Source organism: Felis catus, chromosome A1 (assembly GCF_018350175.1).
Source record: "Felis catus isolate Fca126 chromosome A1, F.catus_Fca126_mat1.0, whole genome shotgun sequence".
In the NCBI taxonomy this organism is placed as follows: domain Eukaryota; kingdom Metazoa; phylum Chordata; class Mammalia; order Carnivora; family Felidae; genus Felis; species Felis catus.
In genome coordinates, this window is record NC_058368.1 from 129791534 (window position 1) to 129807531 (window position 15998).

At 32.4% G+C, this 15998-nt stretch overlaps 1 protein-coding gene across 4 annotated transcripts in view; it reads left to right on the top strand.

Annotated features, from left to right (window-relative positions):
* KIF2A (kinesin family member 2A) overlaps nt 1-15998 on the top strand; it is a 67694-nt gene that overhangs the window by 45099 nt on the left and 6597 nt on the right. For 2 of the 4 annotated variants that reach the window (XM_023256931.2, XM_023256941.2), the window contains exons 10-20: nt 1054-1144; nt 1281-1344; nt 1919-2010; nt 2369-2511; nt 2879-3083; nt 3827-3937; nt 4990-5057; nt 8335-8448; nt 9317-9467; nt 12774-12875; nt 14814-14949. In XM_023256931.2, coding sequence (XP_023112699.1) covers nt 1054-1144; nt 1281-1344; nt 1919-2010; nt 2369-2511; nt 2879-3083; nt 3827-3937; nt 4990-5057; nt 8335-8448; nt 9317-9467; nt 12774-12875; nt 14814-14949 — 1277 coding nt within the window. The remainder of the gene's footprint in view (nt 1-1053; nt 1145-1280; nt 1345-1918; nt 2011-2368; nt 2512-2878; nt 3084-3826; nt 3938-4989; nt 5058-8334; nt 8449-9316; nt 9468-12773; nt 12876-14813; nt 14950-15998) is intronic. The other 2 variants (XM_023256945.2, XM_023256947.2) reach the window with 1 other exon arrangement.

Here is a 15998-nt window from a genome sequence, read left to right on the forward strand (position 1 = left end):
AGGGAGCTATAAGTATAAATTATCTATTTTTTACCTTACTGATAATAGTCCTCTCCTCACCCTTCACTTCTTTCTCTACTTCCACTCCTGTTTCATAAAATGTGTGTTTGACTTTGTAATTATAAGATATTTTTCTCTGAATATTCTAGGTTTAGTAACCATTCCTTTTTACCTTATATTTGTGCTTCTTAAATTTACCAATGTTGATGCTATCCCCTTTCTTTAACTTTGAGGGAGTGCAAGTTAGGCCTTTTTTTTGTCTAATCACTCTGCAGACCCATTTTCTACTTTGATTTGACCTTTTTATCTTACTCCCTTTTATTCTATACCTTTTTCAGTTTTGTCTTAAAAATAATTGAGCAACTGTATAAAGTGTTCCACATACATTATTTTGAAACCTAAACAATGATTACAATAATATATTTGAAAAATAACTCAAACCATAATAATTTTGGCATACTTCTCCCAAACTAAGACTATCAACTCCAAACTCAGTGTCTTACAAATATAATTTATATTTACTTAGCCATATTCAAGGAAATCCTGTCACTTTCTGCTTGGGTAGATGGTCTTAAGATAGTTTTGTAGTTTTTTTTCCCTTTTAGTTTTTCTCTGTTGAGATTATCACTCTCTTGATGTGGTTTCTTTTAAAATGTTTTTGCTTTTCTTTGTATAAATGTTACTTGTCTGCCTAATATTTTGATATTTTGTTTATTTTTTAAAACTTTCATATTGTCATATATATGTATATAATATATATATTATACATATATATGTATATATGTCCAAGCTTAGCTACTGTCATTTTTTTTCTATCCATTATTGTGACCATTGTTTATTAGGGAATTGCTTGAAATTATGCTTTAAAGAGCTTTAAGCAATATTAAGAGGAATTTATTTAAAATTTTTAACATATCAGTGGGCTTAGTTGTAGTCTGACATTTGAGCACATTGATTTGTTAAAATGATTTTGTTTATTAATAAGACTTGATATTTTATTTATTTAATTTAAATATTGACAGCACATTCTGACTAGTGTATTTTATTTCTAAGGTTTACAGCTAGACCACTAGTTGAAACTATATTCGAAAGGGGAATGGCTACATGCTTTGCTTATGGGCAGACTGGAAGTGGAAAAACTCATGTAAGTAATTCATTATAGTTCCATCCTGGTATGAAGCTTGTTTATTTTCCTTTTAGCTTAATTCTAAGACCTATTTTTTTTTAAGATTTATTTCTGGGAAATGTCTACTATTTTTTATTTCCTTTTTAACATGTAGACTATGGGAGGTGACTTTTCAGGAAAGAACCAAGATTGTTCTAAAGGAATTTATGCGTTAGCAGGTAACTCTTTTTTTGCATATCATTTGTAATATTCTTGAATTTTATTCAAATGGCTTTGAAATAAAACATGGAAATATTGTTCAGGACTTGAAGGATAACCATAAAGCTAAACTTACCGTATATTATGTCAGTTTTAGGTTGTCAAACTGCTTGAAAAGAATTGTGAGATTAAGTGTTTGGGATAGAAATCTTGATATTTGTGTCATTTTAATCTGGCATGTTGTTAGAGCTTAGTATTTGTTTTTAGATAGCTGATTTGTGAAAAGCTTCTGTTTGGTGTGGTTGTGGAAATAATCTTACTATGACCACCTATAATTTTATGTTATTTATAAAGTTAAATAGTAGCATTCTTTTACTGAACATGAAAGAGAATGGCATCTAGACCCTAAATGTCAAAAAACTATTACTATTTTTTTGTAAAATAATGTTCACTTTAGTCTTTATTGTTATTATTGATCTTGTCATTCTAGGTAAAGATTAACTGATTTTCTCTAAGTACAGAAAATTTGAATTGCTTTTCAAAGATAGTATTTGTAACATCTTAACAATTTTCTCCATGTGAAATTCTTGATAGCTCGAGATGTCTTTTTAATGTTAAAGAAGCCAAACTATAAGAAATTAGAACTTCAAGTATATGCAACCTTTTTTGAAATTTACAGTGGAAAGGTAAGTGGAAACTTAAAAAGACTCTGATTTGGAGGGGGAGAGGGAGGAGTGTTAAATTGTGGTTTAACATGCATAACATAAGATTTAACATTTTAACCATTTTTTGTGTGTACAGGTTCAGTGGCCTTAAGTACATTCATGTTGTGCAACCCTTGCCACCCCATTTTTATATATGTTAGAATATTATGTTAACATTTTTTGAGGTTTTTAAAAATTCCCTTTGAAATGCTCAAATTTTCAGTATTGAGAATTATTCTAATTACTATAATTTTCTGAAATTTTTTGGACTCTGATTTTTATAGAATTGATTCTTTTTTTCTTCGAGGCTAGTTTTCTGATTTGGATTTTTTTGAAATAGGTGTTTGACTTGCTAAACAGGAAAACAAAATTAAGAGTGCTGGAAGATGGAAAACAGCAGGTTCAAGTGGTGGGATTACAGGAACGGGAAGTCAAATGTGTTGAAGACGTACTGAAACTCATTGACATAGGCAATAGTTGCAGGTAACTCATTTTAATTAAGGGCAACTTAATTTCTTAATCAGTTTTAGATACTTGGGGTTTCTAAACAAAGCAAAGGTGTTATTCAGTGCCTCTTGGCAGTAAAAATTTGTTCATAAAAATTTTTACTGTTACTTGTAACTGAGTGACATCTACTATATTGGTAATCGTACTACAAGTATACTAGAAGTGTGCCAGATTAAATTGTATGAATCCAGTTGTATCGAAGTGTTGTAACTCAGATTGTCTTCATTTGTATTTAAATGATGGGAACTGGATAGTTTTTTCTTGCTTTTTAGTGAAAATACTCTGGTTTGAAACATAAACTAAAAGGGTTTTTGCATGTAAAATATCCTTAATCACATTGTAGGACATCCGGTCAAACATCTGCAAATGCACATTCATCTCGGAGCCATGCAGTGTTTCAGATCATTCTTAGAAGGAAAGGAAAACTACATGGCAAATTTTCTCTCATTGACTTGGCTGGAAATGAACGAGGAGCTGATACTTCCAGTGCAGACAGGCAAACCAGGCTTGAAGGTGCTGAAATTAATAAAAGCCTTTTAGCACTCAAGGTAAATAAAATGCATTTAATTGTGAAAAGTCTTTTGCTTTTGACTTTAATTTTGTTTAGAGTATCTACAAAATGATAGCACTTGTAACATCTAATAAATAAGAGAAGTTATCAAAATTTACTTATGTTTACAGTTCTAGATTTATATTGTGCTCAGAAATTTTCTTTACACATACTCTTTTTTTTTTTTTTTTTTTTTTTTTTTTTTTTTTTTAGAGTGAATAGAGGACCAATTTTGAGCCTACTTAGGGAGGTTCCATAGGGCTTTAGTCAGTCATACTGTCTTAGAAGAAGGCAAGGAACCGCAAAACTCAGCTAAGAAATAATGTCTCAGGAAAATGTGGAACGACTTTCAGAGAGAGAGAGGGGGAGTGTTACATCCGTTCCTTGACTACAAAAGGAAGGATTGAAAAGACTACAAAAACATTATGTTTTTTCTTTTGTAGTGCCACTTTCAAAGTTTAGCTTTTTATCCTATTGTCTATTACTTCTAAATAGTAGTCATAGTCTCCAGAAGAATCTTTTGGAATGATAAGTACTTTATTGTTGTTGTTGTTTAATTTTATTTTCTTGATTTAAGATTTATGGGACCATCTTTACTGTGCTGTAAACCTGTTAGTAGGGTTTCCAGAGCTGATCAGATCTTAAATGTTAGGGTTATAGTAAAAGATCTTTTAAATATATTAGTTAAGATTACTCTTTATAAGAAGCCTAACCTGTGAAACTTGCTTTCTTAATTGGCAGGAGTGCATCAGAGCCTTAGGTAGAAATAAACCTCATACTCCTTTCAGAGCAAGTAAACTCACTCAGGTGTTAAGAGATTCATTCATAGGTGAAAATTCTCGTACCTGCATGGTAAGTTTGTTTGTTTTTGTTTGTTTTGTTTTAATTCTGAATAATGAATAACTCACACTATCTGTGGAAAGATTATAATGCACATTAATAACAAACATTTAAATCCTTCTATTGTGAGAGATACAGTGATACTTAAGATGTGGTCCCTGCCAGTCTGATAGAGAGGATTATATTGCAGTTATAATGCATTCCACTAATTCCAACATCTGAGTCTTCTTGAGGTTGGTCTTCGTTGATTTTTATTTTCCTTGAGTATGAGTCACACTTTTCTGTTTCTTAGTATGTCTACTAATTTTGGGTTCTATCATTTTCACTATGAATAAATACCTTAATGAACACTCTGGATATTCTTATCTTCTAAAGATTATTGAGTTTTTTGTTGTTTTAGCCAGAAGTGAACTTACTTGAACTTCAAATTCTTGTCTCCCCTGCTGGGGGCATCAAATGGAATAGAAACCTGTTTAGTTCTTTTAGTCTTAGCTATGTTGCTTAGTGGAAGCCTTGTGTATGCCTGCGTCATGGGTCAGCCAGAGATTTGGGGCAGTTTATATGTAGAGTTTCTGGTTGTCAAGATTACCTCCCTGCATGGTTCTCTCCCTATTCTGGGACAAATCTCACTTTCTAGCTGCTATAGTTCTACCTCCAAACTCTGTCTTTTAATTTAACCTGTGAAATTTCAAGTTTCTAATGCAGTTGTAGTTACCCTGTGTGGGAGCAGCAGGGCTTGCCCTTGGGCGGAAAAACTGATGTTTGGAGGTGGGGAGGGAGGATGGGAACACTCAGTGCTATTCCTTTCTAGGTGTTGACCTCCATTTTCTGCCTGATTTAAATTATTTTTCTAGTACTTTCAGAGAGTTGTTTGTATTTTATATGGTTTATAATTATCATCTGATTATGGGTGTGATATAGCAAATTATTTTGGAGTTTAGATATCATAAGTGTTTTCTTTGTTTAATTACTATTTTAAGATTAGATCTTAATGAGCTATATGTTGATATTATTGTCTTCATCATTTATAAAATTTTCTTTACCTTTGCATTTTTCTCCCATAGATTGCCACAATCTCTCCAGGAATGGCATCTTGTGAAAATACTCTTAATACATTAAGATATGCAAATAGGTATGAAAAATAGTTATTCAGTTTCAAATTTGAGGGGAGTAGAGCAGTATTTAGTTTGACTTAATATCTGATGGGATAAATTGTATTACATTTTTCTCTCAGTTTTTAAAAATTTTTTGCATGTACATTAAGATGGTATGTAGAGTCCTTTGGTCAAATTCTGAAAGTAAATGAAAATGTGTAACTTGGAAAGAGATTTGGATCTTTAGTACAATTGGTCTTTCTTTCAAGAACATGATTACATTTTTCTGTTTCACCAAGTTATATTTCATATTATTTTACAACATCTAAATCACGCAAATTTTTCATATTAAGTGAGTCTGAGGGGACTGGTCTGGTCTGTGTTTCTGAAATTGTTTTTTCTGTATGCTAAAAATTATTTCTGACAATATTAAGTGTTTTACATGGTGGAATCTAGAGGTTGAGTAAGTAATGATAGCACATTTCTTTCTGATGTTCTATATGAGTTACATTTTATTATTCATGTAATTAGTATTACATACTTTAATGGGCAATGGCATTATTACAAATGAAAGGACAGAAAGCATTATAGACTTTAATTAATTTATTCTTTATAGTCATGAAATGCCCTTGGAACTTTGGATTATGATGGGCATATTTATATTTGTTTCATAAATTCCTCCCATTGCTCTTGTTTTGAAAAAATGACTATATAGTTTTAAATTTCTATTATCACATATTGCATTTGTGATTTTAATTTTTAGAGATCAGATGCCTTTTTGTATTCCATTTCTACTGTGGACATTCTTTGAATTTTGCTGAACCACAAGTATTTGTCCCGTTTCTTTATTTTAATTGCTATGGAAATTTTGTTTTTAATCTTTTTTAAAAGTGGGAAATATGTACACAGAAAAGGGCCAAAAACATAACTGAATAATCTAATATTTATAAAATGGAAATTCTTATCATCAGGTTGAAATAGAATGTTTCTACCTCTCTAGAAAGTTCCTCATACGTTCCCTCCTGATTACAAATCCTGACTAACATGTCCAAATCCATTAACCTCTACCCCAAGATAGACATTGCCTTGATTTCTGTGGCCTAATATTCTGGTTTTTCTTTCTTTTTAAAAATTGTTTAACTGCTTATGACTGTATCTGTGAAAATATACATAGGTAGCTATCTATATTTGAACATTACATAAATGGAATCATACCCTTTGTTCTTTTGTAACTTGTTTTGTTCTTTTTCTTTGTTCTTTTCTTGTTCTTTTGTTCTTTGTTCTTTTGTAACTTGTAACTCTTTTGTTTCAACTGAAGAGATTTTTCAAAATGATGGTAAAAACTGTTGGAAAATATAAGCCTGTTGACATTTTATAAAAAGATAGTAAGATAAAATAACTTCTTTTAAAAATATAATGGATTATTATTCCTGAATGTAAGCCCTTAAAAACTTTAAATTATGGGCTCTGAACTGCAAACATTTATAGTCCTTTTAATTGATTTTTATAATGAACACTTGTAGTATGTAGGGTTTTAATCATTAATTTTAAATGCTTCTTATTTCAAAAGTGTTCATGGGAAAGATGAGAAACAGCTTAGTATAGCAGAATATTACCATGTTGTAGGATTAAAACAAACAAAAATCTCCATGTCTTCAGACTTCAAACTGCACAGGACTCTCCCTAAGGTGAAAATGTTATATCTGGCCATGTCTCTAGTTCATTTAGGTCCTAGTAAATGTTTTAATTTGTTATCCTGTAGTGTAATTTATCAGCAACGTGACTAACCACCTGGGACAAATAATTCTGTCTTTTCTTTCTAAATCTCTAGGAATAAAGACTTTGAGCCTCCCTTGATAGCTCATTTGAGGAATATGATTCCTGCATAGAATATTTCCTGTTTGAGTTGGGCAAGAGGTCTTGGAGTAGAGGAAAATATTAGGCCATTAGGGTAATCTAAATTAGGAGATTCTGAAAGAATCCTAAATGGAATTGGGAGCAAAAAGAGTTACGTCACAGTTAGAAATTTAGTCAGTCTTTGTTGTAAATAAATTTTCCAAAATAACCATAAAGGATGAAGGGCAACAGAATCCCATATTGAACCTTTGACAGCAGACATTACCAGTAGGTTAAAGGAATATTGTAAGTAGAAGAAATAGTTTCATCTACATGATATTACTAGTTTGATCTGTGTGACTGTTTATGACAGTTATGATATGATTTAGATGAAACCTAAAAGAAATAATGAGAAAAACAGATGGTTAGTATATTGGATTTTTAAATAACATAATGTTTGTACTCAGAGCTAGGTTTGAACCTCACTTATGCCACAGTCTCATTGAATAACCTTGGGTAAGATACTTTATTTATGAACCAATGTCTCATCTCTGAAATGGCAAAAATAGTATCGCAAGATTGTTGTAAGAATTAAATAATAAAGTGGCTAAAATTTACTAATTGGAGTATCTAACATGTACGAAGTACTTAATAAATATTGCTTACTGTTATGAAATGGATTGGCCTGAAGGGGACATAGAGAATAACAAATATGGGGTCAGAAAAGCTGTAATTTGGTTAAATATAACCATTAGAAACATTAACAAAAGCAATTTAAATTCCATTGCTAAATAGCCTTTTTTTTTTTTTTTAAGTTTTTTTAAGTTTATTTGAGAGAGAGAGAGGGAGAGTGTGTATGTGATCAGGGAAGGGGCAGGGAGAGGGAGAAAGAATCCCAAGCAGGCTCCACACCATCAGTGCAGAGCCTTACATTGCGCTTGATCTCACGAACTGTGAGATGATGGCCTGAGCTGAAATCGAGTGGGGCACTCAACTACTTAAGCCACCCGGGCACTTCTAAATAGGCTTTTTCTTAACCAGGGTTCTTCATCTGAACCAAACACAGAAGATTATTTGAATGACTGCTCTCTCGGTTTGTACCAAGGATGGGTTATAGCTAATACCATTCTAAATGCATAAGAAAGAAGTTAATTCATTACAAACAGTGGACGCCATTAGGACTTAATCCTCTTGTGTTCTGTTTTAAAAGACTGCAAGAGTATTGAGGGCTCGTTAATGCTGATATAATATTTGTGGTATTGACTGCACAAGGAAATTTGATTAAGTAGTCAATAGGACAGAGAGACTCAAAACCTTAAAATTGATTATTTTTTCATTACTCTAGATGCAATAAGTCAAAACAATGTTGATCTCTTTTTCTAAATGAATTAAACTGAATACTGAATGAAAACTTGAAATGTGCATTGCTGTCTGTATAAGAGCATTTTCTTTTAATTTGTTGCTGTTTTGGTGCTGCAGAGTAAAGGAGTTTGGAATTAGTCCATCAGACATTCCCTTCTCACAGGGTAGTGGCAGTCGTCCCGATCTCTCTCCTTCTTATGAGTATGACGACTTTTCTCCTTCGATTACCAGGTCTACTTCCCTTCTATGCATAAGATATTTATTATAATAGTTTCTTTTGAATTGCATTACATATAAATATTTCATTTATACTTCTTTTGTTCTGAGCCATTTTATTTTTCATTTTCATTTCATTTGGCAGGTGATGGTTGTACTGCATGATCTTCATTTTTGTGTACTTTATTAATTTATTTGCTTTAAAGTATTGATGTAGAATTCAGGCTTCCTATTTCCCCTCATATTTTTAAGGATGATGTCATCTTTGCATATTTACAGTTGAGAGATAAACTGTCTCATTTAAAGTGAGAAGTTTACCTTTATTTCCTATGTTCTTATAAATTTCTTTGACTCCAAGGAAATAACAAGGATCCTCTTGCTTTAGAACATGTACCCTCCCACTGTGTAAATTGAAGTATAATCGGTAAACATTTTTTTAAATGATAGAAGTTTAGAAATATGATTATTTCACTTGTAGCTCTTTTAATAGAGCATTATAACAACTAAAAAGTATGCAAAGTGTATTCTCTGATTTTGGCAGTAATCCATTTATTAAAAGTGCATTTTTCTGTTTATATAATTCAATTGCAAAAAGTTTCTTTTTACTTTGAAATACTGAATTTACTTACTTAGCTAATTATCATTTATTACGTACAATAATTATATTTGAAATAATTGTAAAGTTACCGCAGTAAATTCTGAAAGTTAAATAGCCAAACATCCCTTTGGTCTTCCTGCAGATTTCAGGTAAACTTGATCTGGAAAGCTGACATCATCAGTCTTAACATGTTTAATTGAATTCCCTTTTTATTGAATAGGTTGGCATTTTCTTGTTCCTCTGCATGTGTCTTTGTTAATTTAGGTACCTTTTATGTGTTTATAGGGTGAAAGAATTGACTGTGGATCCAACTGCTGCTGGTGATGTCCGTCCAATAATGCACCATCCACCCAATCAGATTGATGACTTAGAGGCACAGTGGGGTGTAGGGAGTTCTCCTCAGAGAGATGATCTAAAACTTCTTTGTGAGCAAAATGTGAGTGACAATATAGTTATAACTATCTGTTTTTAGTTCTTTTCATCAGTAGCAGAACTTAATAATTGAAAATTACTGTCTAAGTCAGGGGTCAGCAGACTAACAGCCTCTGGGCCAGCCATCTGTTTTTTACAAATAAAGTTTTACTTAATTGTGGCCAGTGCTTGTTCATTTACAAGTTGACTGGCTGCTTTCTTAGTACAAAAGCAGTGACAAAGACTATAATGCTCAAAGGCTCAAAATAGGTACTGTCTGGCCCTTGAAAAAGTTTGCAGACTCCTGGGGTGCCTGGGTGGCTAGTCAGTAAGCTACTGACTCTTGACTGACGCTTGATTTCTGCTCATGTCATGGGTTTCATGAAGGGTTTGAGCCCTGCATTGGCTCTGCCCTGGCAGCTTGGAGCCTGCTTGGGATCCTCTCTCTCCCTCTCTCTCTGCCTCTCTTCTCACACTGTCTCTGTCTCTCTCAAAATAAATAAGCTTAAAACAAAGTTTGCTGACCTCTGATCTAAACTATTATTTTTTTCAGATTTTATATCATTATTAAAATTCGGGGATTTTAAAACTAACACAGGGAAAAAAGCAAATTTAAGAATTATGCATACCATATATTATACATACAGCTTAAAAACAAAATTAACTCGGACACATGCATGTATATTAAAAGGATACCATGGGCTGTATCAGAAGTCAAACATGGAAAAATGCTAATAACATTTGTTAAATATGGTAGTATTCTATATGTTTGAAATGTCTAGTGACATTTCATAATTTAACATATGATTCCCGATTACTCAAAAAATTATATCCCCCATTTTATAAGGACTACGAGGTATATTAAAAAGTAACAAAAAAGCACAACACACAGTTTCACATAATTACTTTAACATATTGAGGGGATTCCTTTATGTGAGATGTGAAAGTTTATATAATTAACTTTTAAAGAATTTTAATTATTTAAATACTTTAAAATTGTGTTTTAAATAATTTTTTAAAACTTCATTTTTAAAAATTATATAGTTTTATACCTTTTTTTCTCAGTAAGAATCTTATAGTAATATTTTGTCATGATAAAAAGTGGCATTTACTAATTTCTTACTACATGACTTACATTTGGTAAGCATTTTATTTATCATCTGATGTAATCCTTAGAATTTGATGTGATAGGTACCATAATTATCTGCTTTTTAACTGATTTTCTAAAAGGTGAAGGAAGTCAACTAAGATCATACATATAGTAAGTGCTAAAGCCACAACTGAAATCTCCATCTTTCTTATGTGAGAGCCAAATCTTAGATCCACTAAATGTATTGCTAGCCGCAATAATAAAATACTCTTTGGAAATTATATAACTTTAAGTTAATGTTTTTATACTTTTTAACTCAAGTCCACAATATTCTAGAGCAACAAATGGGCATACTACTTTTTGTTATGTTGTTCCAAATTATTGTCTGTTAATAATGAAGGGCTTAGTGTAGTGGTCCTCAACTAGGAGTGACTTGACCTCCTAGGGAAAAATGTGTGGAGACATTTTTAGTTGTCACATCTAGTGGGTAGAGGTCAGGGATGCTATTAAACATCATACAAGGTATAAGACAGTCTTCCCTCGAACCCCAAATGTCAGTGGTGCCAAAATTGAGAAACTGGTTTAAAAGTAAGAGTTCTAAACTTTGAACCATAGAAAATAAAGAACTGAAAATGAGATTCTGACCTTAGTCTTTCCCCCATCTCCAAAAGTTTTGAAGCAAAAGTATAGTTGCTTTTAGAATTCTTAACACAAACCATGTATTGTACTTAGATATGGTGCCTTTTACAGATGTAGAAAGCCAGAACAAGATAGGCCCCCTCTGTAGCAGACCTTTTCTGTTTTATTCTTACATCTTTTGGGTTGGGTCTTTGTAGGACTTTAATTTGGAGACGCTGGCTAGATGACGAGAACTGATCCAGAGGTTTTTAAGCATAATATCATGAGTTCTTGCATTCTCCTCCATATTTGAGAGAGTGTGAGTTTTGCCACCCCTAGGAAACTTTGAATTTTGCCACCCCTGGGAAACTACCTTGAGGTGGTTCAGAATTAGTTTTTAGTTAAGTATTGGTGCATGTGCATGTTAAGTTCTAACAAGGTAAATTAAAATGGGATAGTGTCTAAGACTTGCCTTAGAGATAAAACCGACACAAGTACACAAACTAGAAGATAATAAAGTGCATTAGAATTCCAGAAATAGTTGCACAAACAAAAGTCTTCTAAGACTGCAGGGAAATGATAGGAACTTGAACAATATTTTAAAGCAAAAGAAAGAAGACATTCTGGGCTTTAAAGGGAGGTGGGCAGGTAAAATGAGTAAAGTTGGTTGAGTGTGTTTATTGGAGAGAGAGAGGGAGTGAGGGAAAGAATAATGCCTGAATGTCTTAATGAAAACAGATGCCTGTTTCCCAAAGAAAAGATAAAAAGGTCATTGGCTAACTTGAATGTATAGACTTGTAGTGATGGTAGCATACGATGAAAGAGTCACATGTCTCTTTATAATATTTAACCAAAATATGTACATATGTTTAGAATTGTGTATTTTGTTTGAAAAACATTGCTTTTTCTACTTACAGTTTATAAAGTGATTTTAAGTAAACCTTGTCCCTAAAGCCACATTTTGAGGAAATAAATCATTAGACATTGGGGTTGGGAAAGAAGCTCACAAAGAAAGCGAGGCTAGAGAAGTTTTCATTTGATGTAGGACCAAAATAGGAATATGTTATATTTATGTATGTGGATTTTTTGTTGATGAGGTAAAGTTGTCATTTGTCGGTTAAGATTTCTGTAAAAACTGGAAGCACGTTATATGGTGTAACTCAGAAATTAAGACTAAGAGTTGAGACCTTCCAAAACACTAATTTGATAGTCACAGTCATGAAAGACATTATCTTGAAATCTCTTTTCTGGTGGAAATATGTATAAGACATACCTATGATTTAAATTGTTAGTGAAAATTAAACAATATTGAAGAAATATTTCAGCATCTTTATTGCTTTCAGTAAATGTATTTTTGAAAAGTTGCGCTGTTCCAAAAGAGATTGCCTTTTTAGGGTAATTCTGCAGTAAAGTCTGTGCTAAATGAAAATTATCTCTTACTTAATATGCTTAAATATGGGGTATCTTATTGTGGCTTTGCCTTTTATATTATATTTTCATAGTCTTTATCTTTCAAACCTCCTCAATTTCTAAATGGCATTTTTATAAGTGACCTAGAAAAACTATTTTTTTGTAACATTTAAAATGTAAAGTCCTAATTTTTAAAACTGTGTTCATCTTAAGGAAGAAGAGGTTTCCCCCCAATTGTTTACTTTCCACGAAGCCGTCTCACAAATGGTAGAAATGGAAGAACAAGTTGTAGAAGATCACAGGGCAGTGTTCCAGGTAAAGTTAAGACAGGACCTTACATCAAAATGTTTCTGTAGGGAAATTAACTAAAAACTTTCATAATACTTCGAATATCACACCAATCTAAAAATATACTTATTGTGTGTATGTGTATTTGTGGGATATATGACACGGGATATTTTGAACAGAATGATTGATGGTTACAATGTTTATTTTGCACTATGGTGAAAGAATCTGGTTTATTTACTACTGTTCTGTTTTATTTGCTTTCTTTAGTTGTCCATTTTTAGAGAAGGGTTGAACTTCTCCCTTCCACTATCCTTTTCTCTCTTGTTAGGTCAGTTTATTTGACAGCAGTAAGAAAAACTTCTAAGGGTTATCAGAGTAGTTGAGGAAATACCTTTCTTTGATTGCTTTAGGAGAGGTAGGGTTACTGTCAGTGGCAGATGAGTAAGGGGTGTTAAATCCTTGCCTGTCACAGCAACTCCTGACGTATTCATCCCATTGTGTTCAGCCAGTTAAAAGCACGTTTACTTAATGATTTCCCTCTTGATCCCCCTATTGCCTTTTTAACAAGAAAATATCCTAGAGGGTGATACTTACAAGGAAGCGTAGGTAAAGTTTGCATATCATTATGGAAACTATAAATATGTTCTGAGAAAAAAGTGAACAATAGCTCAGTCTTTCTTTTGACCTGTGTTCTTTCTCTGATGTTGAAGAGATATTAACATGACTCAGCTGTAGACCATTTGAGCACCTGGATGAAAGGCTTAAAATATAAGTGAACTATTAATTTTATAAATTGAGAATAGGATGTACATGCATTGAAACTGTTACAGTTTTAGTCAAACTCTTACTATGAGAATCTATTTAAAGGCCTAGATATTTAGATTAAATCAAGAAAGGACACTTGTAATTTAAGAAATTTGTGTCCTTTTGGAGCAAGGTGTCTGTCAAAAAAAAAAACCATCGTTTCCCACTCTGCCATTTTATGGTGAAGTCTAAAAAGTTCTTTGCTCTTTGGCAGAACTGGATGTTTTGAGTTTCAGTCCAGTATTCTTTTTACAATTCCATTTATTGTTCCTCCATACTGTGATCTGCCATTTCTTAAAATAGGGCTTTATTTTAAAAAAGTAAGTAGATAGCTAAGAAAAAAGAAAAAATTGTGGGGGGTGTGTGTATATATATTTTAACTGATACATGTATAGTTTTCTAATAGATACCTACATTAGCTAATTCTTATGATACACAGTCCAGTTATAATTAGCCATTAAATTGCATTGGAAGCTAGAAAGTGCCCATTTTTATATCCCAAAACTCTTTAATTCAGAATGATCTGAACTTGTTAATAATCAGTATGATTCATTACATTGCTAGGAAATGAAACTCCTAAATTCCACATTATCTAAAATCACTTAAGAATGAAGGGTTTCTTTAAAGCATGTGTGAATAGTAAGTAGCTACTATTTAGTGGTTTCTTTGACTCTTCTAAAATTGGCTGTCCCTTATAGTTAAAATAATTTTGAAGAGCTGGTGTTTAACCACTGTGAGGCCACAAATGGGGATGTAAATGCTAGATGATTTACAAGTTCTAGGCTACCATAGACCTCATTTGATTGCTCAGTAGCTTTGTTATACCCATTTTCCCCCAACTTTAGGGATAGCTCCTAAAATTTTGAGAATTAATGTGCTCACTGATACTTACGTGTTTGATTCACACCCTTACCCAGGGCACAGTAAAAGAAAAATGAAGTTCTCTTGCTTGGCTTATCATATTTGTGTTTGTGTTTGAATTTAAGGAAATATTTCTTAATTTTATTCTGTAAATAAAGATGTTTTATACTTACTAAATTCTCTAGTTTTAGAGAATTCCATCTTCAGTATGTTTGATGATATTTAGCATATGCCAACGTTTTTAATTGGTCTTTGTCTTACAGAGAGGCTTATTGGATTGTTGAATTTTTGTCCTTTTAGGAATCTATTCGATGGTTAGAAGATGAAAAGGCTCTCCTAGAGATGACTGAAGAAGTAGATTATGATGTAGATTCATATGCTACTCAACTTGAAGCTATTCTTGAGCAAAAAATAGACATTTTAACTGAGCTGCGGGGTAATTCCTTTTTCATTTTAGTGTTTTACGTCTACTTAATATTTGAATATAATTAGTAGAGGATTTCATATTGCAAGAGGACATCTGAAATAAAAATCATGGGCACCATTAATACATTTCCAGAGGTATTTAAAGACAAACCAATCATTCTGTTTTTTTTTTCTAAAAACATGGAATATCATTTCAAGTGTTCTTTAGTTCTCTTTTCTCTTTAGGCATTTGTAAAGATAAAAGCATATTATGATTAAAGAGGGAAATGTATTTTAACAAATTTGTAAATTTTATACACTCATTCAGATTTTTAGTTTGATCGGCCAGTGCTTTTCAGAATGCTTTTGCTTAGATTACGTCTTTTCAGGGCCATCTCTTCTCCAGCCTCCTATCTGCGTTCATCTCTTTTCTGTGCATCCGTGTCATGTTTTTCCTTTGAACACTTGTTTTAAAACATCAGGGGGAAGGTTTCAAGACCTTGAGCAACTCAAGATCTTTCAGCAACTATTCTTTCTGCTTTGCTAATGAGGGAAGCATGTGACTTACCCACATGCCTTGTCTTCTTGGCTTTTTATAATTAGGTTATCTGTAGCTTCAGAAATGCATTTATTGTATGTGCTTATTTCTTAGGCATTGGCAAATTAGTTGTCTCCATTTATATGCCAATGGACATCTGTGCATGTGTGTGTGAAATGCAGAGTGAGACCCAATTGAAATAGCTAGTTTTTAGCACCAAACTGGCTAAGTTTTTAAAGTAGTGTCTTTGTGAAGTTGGTTATTTACATAATCTATAGAGTCAGCAGTGACCATTTACCCAATTCAGAATTGTAAAAATGTAGGATTTCTAAAATTTATTTTTGTTTTTCATGTTCTTCATACTCAAGCTTTGATTTAAAGTGTTTTGATCATTTTTCTAATCTGTCAGAACTCACAAGCAGCTTATCTGTTCAGAACAGATCATAATTCTAATTTTTTTCTCTGTTATATGTGGTATTCAATTCAGTTGACTTCCTTAATTTTCTCAGTATTTATGTATATCAAGCATATCCATAACTTTG